General features: G+C 38.5%; 1 protein-coding gene across 1 annotated transcript in view; it reads left to right on the top strand.

Moving 5' to 3' along the window:
• The first annotated feature begins 440 nt into the window (after positions 1-440).
• LOC121390355 overlaps positions 441-10234 on the top strand; it is a 134992-nt gene continuing 125198 nt past the window's right edge. Inside the window, exon 1 of the mRNA XM_041522147.1 lies at positions 441-1396. Coding sequence (XP_041378081.1) covers positions 1223-1396 — 174 coding nt within the window. The 5' untranslated portion in view covers positions 441-1222. The remainder of the gene's footprint in view (positions 1397-10234) is intronic.

Genomic DNA, 10234 nt, shown 5'->3' with positions numbered 1-10234 from the left:
TTTTCGTTTCTCTTTTATCCCTTGTTGTTTTGTTTTTGTTTTTGTTTGGGGGTTGTTGTTTTGTTTTTGTTTTTGTTTGGGTGTTGTTGTTTTGTTTTTGTTTTTTGTTGTTGTTTTTGTGGGGGTTTTTGGTGCTTTTGGGGGGGGGGGGGCAGAGTAAAAATTAGTAGGCCTATTATTTAAAAATTGAAACAAACAAAATGCCCGACAGATCCTACCGATCTTTTTTTTTCGGCATGTCCTCGGAAACACTTTTTTTATTTTTTATTTAAAGGTTTTAGGGAATTCTTTAAGTGTATGTGGTGGTGGTGTGTGCGTGTGATGTTTTGATGCACTAGTGTAATTGTGTGTGTGTGTGTGTGTGTGTGTGTGTGTGCGCCCCCACCCCCACTTTTCTACGCCACTGTAATATTATAATAAGATATGACCCCGTGTTTATAAACCTTAAAGTCTAGACTTTAATAAGGTCCAGACTTTAACGTAATGGCAACGCCATTCAAATAGCATTACGTTAAAGTCTGGACTTTATTAAAGTCTAGACTAAGTTTTGTAAGCACGGGCCCAACTATCAAAGTAAACCATAGTATGATAGTTATTTCTTGTAGATCTGGGCCTCTGCTTATAAATTTAATTTAAAAGTTATAAAACTTTTAGATTTCAGACTCAACGTCTAATGACGTCACACTCATACAATTTGTATGGCGTTGTCATAACATTAGTGTCTCAAACTCTATTAGAGTCTTGGGTCTAGACTTTAATTTAGTTTAAAAGTTTTATAAGCACATATTTTTTTACTGTATTGTATTTTTATTTTAAAATTATTATTAAATATTATATTGTCATCTATTTCTAGAGATACCTTTAAATTTTCCAAGTTTCGTCACGGGACGTAAAGTCTATATCTTTTAGCTATGACGTTTTATTTTACCACTGCCATTGAACTGTCCAATTGCAATTGACCTTTTTAAAAGTGTTCGGCAGGCCCCAATGTTTTGATATTTCCAAGGTGTCGTTGCTAAATAAGCGCTGCATAATTTACCTCGAGTGTCGCTGTTACGGCAACAACAAAGCAATCAATACGTACACACATTTAAACAAATCGCGAGCTAAATTGGTTTTTATAGGTCACAACGTGCAGATCATATACGCCTAACATGGAAGAATAAGTTTTGGTGATCGACTTGTCGTATTGACCATTGAGTAATCGCCGGTAAGATCAAACATGGCGGACACCAAAACATTGACATGTGCTACTCGGCAGTCGTCTGCGACAGAGGAAGAACAGAGCGGTGAAAATAGTGCAGTGGCGTTCACAGTTGACTGGGGAGCAGAAAAATGCAACAGAGAGAAAGAAAATCTGCAGGAATGTTTCTTGAAGTTTAAAAGGGAACGACAGGTAGTGTCTAAGACTAAAGCGTGCCCTACAAGTTCAACAGCTTGCTCTGAATGTGCACGTAGAGCCCTATGACCTGACCAGTGTCTAAAACGAATAGTGTCAACTGTCGCACGCATTGGGTGACTGCCACTGACGTTTCTGGGTATCAGTGCAGGCCCCTAGTAAGAATATCTAGAATGTGTGTGGATGGGTTTTTGTTTTTTTTTTTTTGGGGGAAGGGGGGTAGTTCATCAAGATTAACCTCGAATGCATGTAGGGGGTGGGTGGGTGCAACCTCTAGTGGGAGGGTCACAGCCTCTTATAGTGGGTTGGGGTGCGGGGGTGGGTGGGTACAATCAGGTCAAGTCCTAGGATTTAATGTGCACATTCAGAACAACACATCTATCATGGGTGCAGGTGTCAACTCTCGCATATTATAAGCCATATTTTTTTTACAGCTGGGCAGTACAATGTATTGAAATTTGAGGTTCGGTATCAGTATTTTTGGGGTGATTTACTTCGGTATCGGTACAGTATTCAGTATAGACACAATACCGATACCGATATCGAGCGGTATTTTCTGTATACTTGGCTTTAAATGAATGCCTGAGTTACAGCTCACCCACTAATTTCATCTAAATAAAATTAAATTCCATACACAAGGCTCTCATCTGATTTATACCCAACCCATTTTGTGTTTGTCAGATATAGTGATAGTGCTTTACTAAATGGCAGGAAACATTTGTCAATACTGAAATTTCAGTATTTTGAAATTTGCTTGGTACGGTAAAACGATATTAACATGATACCGAACAGTATATGCGGTATACCGCCCAGCTCTAATTATTTGACATTCAGTAGCCGATGATTAATACATCAATCTTTAACTTTATGAAATAAAACAATGAAATATTGGTAGTATTTTTCTGATGGTGACGGCAACAGCTTTTACATTAAGATTTCGTGTTTACAACTTTTTCTCACAAACTGTTTATACGTCCTAGGTCAGCGAAACATGGTTTATAGTTGCACTTATGAATGTTCATCACATTGTACCAAAAACATTTTCGGTAGGCAAGATATGTAATTTCCACAGAGTTCTTGTTTAATTATCAGACCGGCCTCGGTGGCGTAGTGGTAGGCCATCGGTCTACAGGCTGGTAGGTACTGGGTTCGGATCCCAGTCGAGGCATGGTATTTTTAATCCAGATACCGACTCCAAACCCTGAGTGAGTGCTCCGCAAGGCTCATTGAGTAGGTGTAAACCACTTGAACCGACTAGTGATCAATCCCCGTCGTTGGGCCCATTGGGCTATTTCTCGTTCCAGCCAGTGCACCACAACTGTTATATCAAAGGCCGTGGTACAATGTATGTGTTATCCTGTCTTTGGGATGGTGCATATAAAAGATCTATTGCTGCTAATCGAAAAGAGTAGCCCATGAAGTGGCGACAGCAGGATTCCTCTCTTAATATCTGTGTGGTCCTTAACCATATGTCTGACGCCATATAACCGTAAATAAAATGTGTTAAGTGTGTCGTTAAATAAACCATTTCTTTCTTTCTTTCCTGAATAAGCCTTTTTTTGGTGAATTTATTATTTGATATATTTTTTTTAACATTTATTTATTCAATAAATGAATTGATTTGGAAAAATATATTTCAATATTGCCAGTTTCAATTTCAGTTCGTATTTGAGATTTTGCCAATGACAGCTTAAGCCTTGAGTATGCACAGAGTGGGTATCCATTGAACATTTTCTGAAGTATCACGTTTGAAATCATGATACAAGCTAAATGCAGATTATTATGTACACAAGGCTGAAAGACTGCCTAAAATTACGACCGATTATTATTTTTATGTGTGTTCATGTACCAGTAGAGGCACTTGACATTATTTATTTACCTGCTACTACTGGAGTTGAGAAACGATCCACTTCTTATAAGTTGTACTTAGTGTTGCTGTGCTAGGATGTCTGTTCTGTTCCGTTTCGTTCCCGTTCCCGTTCCTGTTTCCGTTCCGGTTTCCGTTCCATTCTGTTCTGTTCTGTCCTGTCCTGTTTCTATTCTATTCTATTCTGTTGTATTCTTATTCTATTCTATTCTATTCTATTCTTATTCTATTCTATTCTATTCTATTCTATTCTATTCTATTCTATTCTATTCTATTCTATTCTATTCTATTCTATTCTATTCTATTCTATTCTATTCCATTCCATTCCATTCCATTCCATTCCATTCTTATTTCTATTCTTATTTCTATTCTATTCTATTCTATTATTATTCTTATTCTATTCTCTTCTTATTCTCTTCTTATTCTTATTCTATTCTCTTCTTATTCTCTTCTTATTCTTATTCTATTCTTATTCTTATTCTCTTCTTGTTCTGTTCTATTCTTATTCCTATTCTTATTCTATTCTTTTCTTTTCTTTTCTTATGCTACACTACACTACACCACACCATACGACACCACACCACACCACACTATACTACACTACACCACACCATACGACACCACACCACACCACACTATACTACACTACACTACACTACACCACACCATACGACACCACACCACACTATACTACACTACACCACACCATACGACACCACACCACACTATACTACACTACACTACACCACACCATACGGCACCACACCACACCACACTATACTACACTACACCACACCATACGACACCACACCACACCACACTATACTACACTACACTACACCACACCATACGACACCACACCACACTATACTACACTACACCACACCATACGACACCACATCACACCACACTATACTACACTACACTACACCACACCATACGACACCACACCACACCACACTATACTACACTACACCACACCATACGACACCACACCACACCACACTATACTACACTACACTACACCACACCATACGACACCACACCACACCACACTATACTACACTACACCACACCATACGACACCACACCACACCACACTATACTACACTACACCACACCATACGACACCACACCACACCACACTATACTACACTACACTACACCACACCATACGACACCACACCACACTATACTACACTACACCACACCATACAACACCACACCACACCACACTATACTACACTACACTACACCACACCATACGACACCACACCACACCACACTATACTACACTACACCACACCATACGACACCACACCACACCACACTATACTACACTAGTACCTACAAGTCTTAATGCTGATGACTTAGCCAGTCATTCGAGGTGGGAGCCAGTATTGGGATGTGAACCCAGTACCTGCCAACCTTAGTGCTGATGGCTTAACTACTACATTACTGAATTCAGCAATTTGCATTCATTGCACATGTGACCGGCCTCGGTGGCGTCGTGGCAGGCCATCGGTCTACAGGCTGGTAGGTACTGGGTTCGGATCCCAGTCGAGGCATGGGATTTTTAATCCAGATACCGACTCCAAACCCTGAGTGAGTGCTCCGCAAGGCTAAATGGGTAGGTGTAAACCACTTGCACCGACCAGTGATCCATAACTGGTTCAACAAAGGCCATGGTTTGTGCTATCCTGCCTGTGGGAAGTGCAAATAAAAGATCCCTTGCTGCTAATCGGAAGAGTAGCCCATGTAGTGGCGACAGCGGGTTTCCTCTCAAAATCTGTGTGGTCCTTAACCATATGTCTGACGCCATATAACCGTAAATAAAATGTGTTGAGTGCGTCGTTAAATAAAACACTTCTTTCTTTTTCATTGCACATGTGTTATGTTGCAACAATAAAGATGAGATTACGGCAGTAAAACACAGTCGTAATAATCAAATCTTTTATTGCATCACAAAATGACTACAGATTTACTACAATATGGGTTAAACTGAGAATATAACAAGTTAATCACATAGGTTATCGGCTTTGTTCTGTTTTCGTAAGAATGGAGAATTCCTTGAAGCTTTCCGGGCGGAATTCCACATTCTGTCTAAACATTTAATAAAGCCAATATTCTAAATCATTAACTGGTTGTTATCTCTATCCTGTAATCTATAAAAAAAAAATCAGGAAAAATACTATTATTCCAGTTTACTTCAGCTATAATTTTGTATTTGTATTGTATTGCAATTACGTAAGTTAAGTGAACGATTTTGTCACATTCAGGGAATATTTTGTTCAGTGTCGTATGACAATTAATTACACAAATTTGAGAGATTGCTACACAGTTTTAAGACAGAAGTTGCTAGAAATATTGCTAATCAAGTTTGAAAACAAAATGTTCCTGGATGTATCTATGGATATGAGAGTGGGACATAGCTTGATGCACGATCAGTTTAGGATCGATCCCCGTCGGTGGGCCCATTGGGCTATTTATCATTCTAGCCAGTGCACCACGACTGGTATATATCAAAGGCTGTGGTATGTTTTATCCTGTCTGTGGGATGGTGTATATAAAAGATCCCTTGCTACTAATAGAGAAATGTAGCGGGTTTTCTCTAAGAGTATATGTCAAAATTGACATCTAATAGCCAATGATTAATAAATTAATGTGCTCTGGTGGTGTAGTTAAACAAAACAAAGTTTTTAACTATGGAGTGGTGGGATTTAGCTCAGTTGGTTGAGTGCTCGCTTGAGGTGCTTGCGTCGCAGGATCAAACCACCTCAGTGGATCCATTCAGCTCATTGTTTTTTCTTTTTTGTTCCAACCAGTGCACCACAACTGGACAAAAGGCAATGTATGTGCTTTCCTGTCTGTGGGAAAGTACATATAAAAGATCCGTTACTGCATTAGGAAAAATGTAGCGGGTTTCCTCTGATGACTACAAGTCATAATTACCACATGTTTGACATCCAATAGCCAGTGATTAATAAATTAATGTGCTCTAGTGTCGTTAAACAAAACAAACTTTGTGACTATGGCTGTAATGTGCATGTGTATGTGAAATCATAAATCATATTTTTGCTAGGAGCTGGATATAACTTTGCTTTATCGATCCCGTCATCATAATCTGCCAATTGATACAACTCGTGGAAGCAGAAATAAAAGAATCCTTCATACATTGTATGTGTCCATGTGGGACAGGGCTATTCCACCCGAGGGTACATAATTTGTAATTCATGTTATGTACCCGAGAGTGGAATAGCCCTGTCCACCATGGATACATAATGGAGGATTATTTTTCTCCCATCCAGTAGATGAAAAATAAACATTTTGGGAAAACATGAAAAACCTACTTTTTTTTTTTTATCTTACAATAAAATAATCATAACCATTGAAAAGATCGTACCCGAAAATGGTATATATACTAAAAGTATAAACCGAAAATGATAGTATAATTTTATTATGACAGCAGTTTTCCTTGTTTTTATGAAATATAAAAAGCATTTCTTGCGTTATTTTGCCGTTTACGTGATGTCACCCAATGTTAATATCAGCTCAAACATCAGAAGTAACGTGGTCATGCAAGGCCGATTTATTCTGCATGGGCTGATGTTCGTGGGATACACCTGTCTTGCACGGCTAGGGATGGGAGAAAAAATAGGTTGATTGTTAGAAACTGTGCATAGTAATTAATCAGCATTTTTAGGAGTGGGCTTCATTTTCTGTAACTACATGTACATGTACATGTTCAGGATTAATTTTGTCAGATTTTCTCATTTTTTGTGTGAAACAATCACAATTTGCATATGTTATAATAATAATAATATTACCGGGTAGGTATTCATTTTATTTTATTTTGTTAATATATTTTAATTTTTTGAGAATACCTGGTATGTCATTTCAGTTGAAATCCAGGCCTGTAGGAACCAAGTTTGGTGGGGCCTGTGCACCCACCTGGGGGGGGGGGGGGGGGGGGGGGAATGTATGTTTTATTTTTTACCCTACTCTACAAATAAAGACAAAAATACAGCTTTTACCACCCCCGCACACACCACCATTAGAGGCTGTGAGCCACCCACTAATTGTGGTCCCACCCCACTCCAAATATCATTCACATGGGCCTGCATGGTTCCGCTCCCCCCACCCCACCACCATTAAAGGCTGTGATCCACCCACTAGGATTGTTACCCCACTCCAAATATCATTTACATGGGCCTGCATGGTTCTCCTTCCTCCACCCCACCACCATTAGAGGCTGTGATCTACCCACTAATTGTGGCCCCACCCCACTCCAAATATCATTCACATGGGCCTGCATGGTTCCGCTCCCCCCACCCCACCACCATTAAAGGCTGTGATCCACCCACTAGGATTGTAACCCCACTCCAAATATCATTCACATGGGCCTGCATGAGTGTTGTGTTTTTTTTGTCTCTGAAAGTTGTTTTTTATTGTTGTCTTTTGAGAATATAATTTTAGTTATACCTCTATTCTGTCAAAGTTTGAATATTTCTGAGAATATGTAATTTTAGCTATACCTCTATTCTGTCAAAGTCTGAATATTTCTGAGAATATGTAATTTTAGCTATACCTCTATTCTGTCAAAGTCTGAATATTTCTGAGAATATGTAATTTTAGCTATACCTCTATTCCGTCAAAGTCTGAATATTTCTGAGAATATGTAATTTTAATTATACTTCTATTCTGTCAAAGTCTGAATATTTCTGAGAATATGTAATTTTAGCTATACCTCTATTCTGTCAAAGTCTGAATATTTCTGAGAATATGTAATTTTAGCTATACCTCTATTCCGTCAAAGTCTGAATATTTCTGAGAATATGTAATTTTAATTATACTTCTATTCTGTCAAAGTCTGAATATTTCTGAGAATATGTAATTTTAGCTATACCTCTAATTCTGTCAAAGTCTGAATATTTCTGAGAATATGTAATTTTAGCTACATGTATACAAATGTACCTCTCTTCTGTCAAAGTCTGAATATTTCTGAGAATATGTCATGTTAGCTATACCTCTATTCTGTCAAAGTCTGAATATTTCTGAGAATATGTAATTTTAGCTATACAATGTACCTCTATTCTGTCAAAGTCTGAATGTTTCTGAGAGTATGTAATTTTAGCTATACCTCTATTCTGTCAAAGTCTGAATATTTCTAAGAATATGTCATGTTAGCTGCCGGTATTAATTACCCTTTCTCTGTGAAACAGTCTAAGTTGTTGAGATTACTGTAGTACACAATACAGTGAAACCTCTCAAAACCGGACCCTCTTTAAACCGGACCCTCTTTTAAACCGGAATTCCCTCTTTAAACCGGAATTCCCTAAAAAAAACAGACATTTTTCATGGTCCTTTTTTTGCAAATTGGTACAGAACTTAATCTATCTAAACTAGATAACTCCTAAAAGTCGGACTTTTTGTCTGGGTAAGCAAGGGTGTCCGGTTTAGAGGGGTTTAAAGGGACAGACCCTAGTTTTTAAACACTAAGGCATCATTTTCACCTAGACTCTAGTTTCAACCCGTAACAGTGGACACTAAGTTTGGTTAATTTACAAACCTGTAACAAATTTGGATACAACAGGGTGAAACAAGAGTCTGTGATGTTGAAACGCAACTCATTAACAATTACTTCTCAGACGCACATGCATTTTTAAAAATATTTTTAAAATGCATTTTGTGGTATTAGAAACACCAGGATAACCAGAAACACTTCGGTTGTATGGAAATGCATAATTTAAACAACTTTGGTTGTATGGAAATGCATAATCTAAACAATAAAATATAAATAATGTTTGATTTCATTGATCATAAACAGCTCTAATAGTGAAAAATATGCCTTAGTGTTTAAAAACTAGGGTCTGTCCCTTTAACTGTATATCATTTTAGGTTACATGCATGAATCTCATTTTCTATGAAACAGCTACACATGGTCTTCGTTTTCTGAGAATATGATAGGTTTTCCACCTTTCTATCAATACGCGAATCAATACTTGACACTTTTTTTTTTGTTGCACAGAATGACAAACACATGTACCTGTGGCCAATCTCCAACTTATGCAAATACTCTGTACCTTTTTTATTGAATGAATAAGTCTTCCTTTAAGAAGGCCTGCTTTCGAGAGGGTCAATAAAAACACTAGCGCTATATAACTTTCTTTTGTCCTGTGAATAGATAACGCTGCTATCACCCGGGGCCGTGCTGTCATAAGTTCCCAACTGGCCGTATACACTATATGTAGCAGGCTGATGACATTGTTTAACACTGGCCTTGTTCAAGAACAATGGACAACGAGAGATTTCAATTCTTGTGTTCAGGACAGACGAGATTGTGAGGGGCTGCCCTTACGATTGTCCCCCAGAATAAAAGGCAAGAAATTCCAATTTTGTGTTTGTATGGTCGGCTTTCAGGTCTCCCCAACGATTAGTGCTGTGATATTGATAAACACTTTGTAGAGTGAAAATCAATTTCCTTTGTCACCGTCCAGTCGCGGGATCTAAAGTAAAATTGATTGCTTAAATTCAACCCTTGTTGAATTTGTCTTCCATGTTATGGCCTGCAGGGGGAAGGACGCGTAGTCCAGTGGTAAAGTGCTTGCCTGATGTGTGGGTCGGTCTAGGATCAGTCCCTGACAGTGGGCCCATTGGGCTACGTCTCATTCCAGCCATTGCTCCACAACTGGTATAACAAGGTAGGAAATGTTTCATTTAACGACGCACTCAACACATTTTATTTACGGTTATATGGCGTCGGACATATGGTTAAGGGCTACACAGATATTGAGAGAGGAAACTCGCTGTCGCCACTTCATGGGCTACTCTTTTGGATTAGCAACAAGTGATCTTTTATATGCACCATCCCACAAACAGGGTAGTACATACCACAGCCTTTGCTACACCAGTTGTGGAGCACTGGCTGGAACGAGAAATAGCCCAATGGGTCCACTGACAGGGATCGA

This window comes from Gigantopelta aegis, chromosome 15 (genome assembly GCF_016097555.1).
Source record: "Gigantopelta aegis isolate Gae_Host chromosome 15, Gae_host_genome, whole genome shotgun sequence".
Classification (NCBI taxonomy): domain Eukaryota; kingdom Metazoa; phylum Mollusca; class Gastropoda; order Neomphalida; family Peltospiridae; genus Gigantopelta; species Gigantopelta aegis.
Note: the sequence above shows the minus strand (reverse complement) of the source record. Positions and strands in the feature narration are given on the sequence as shown.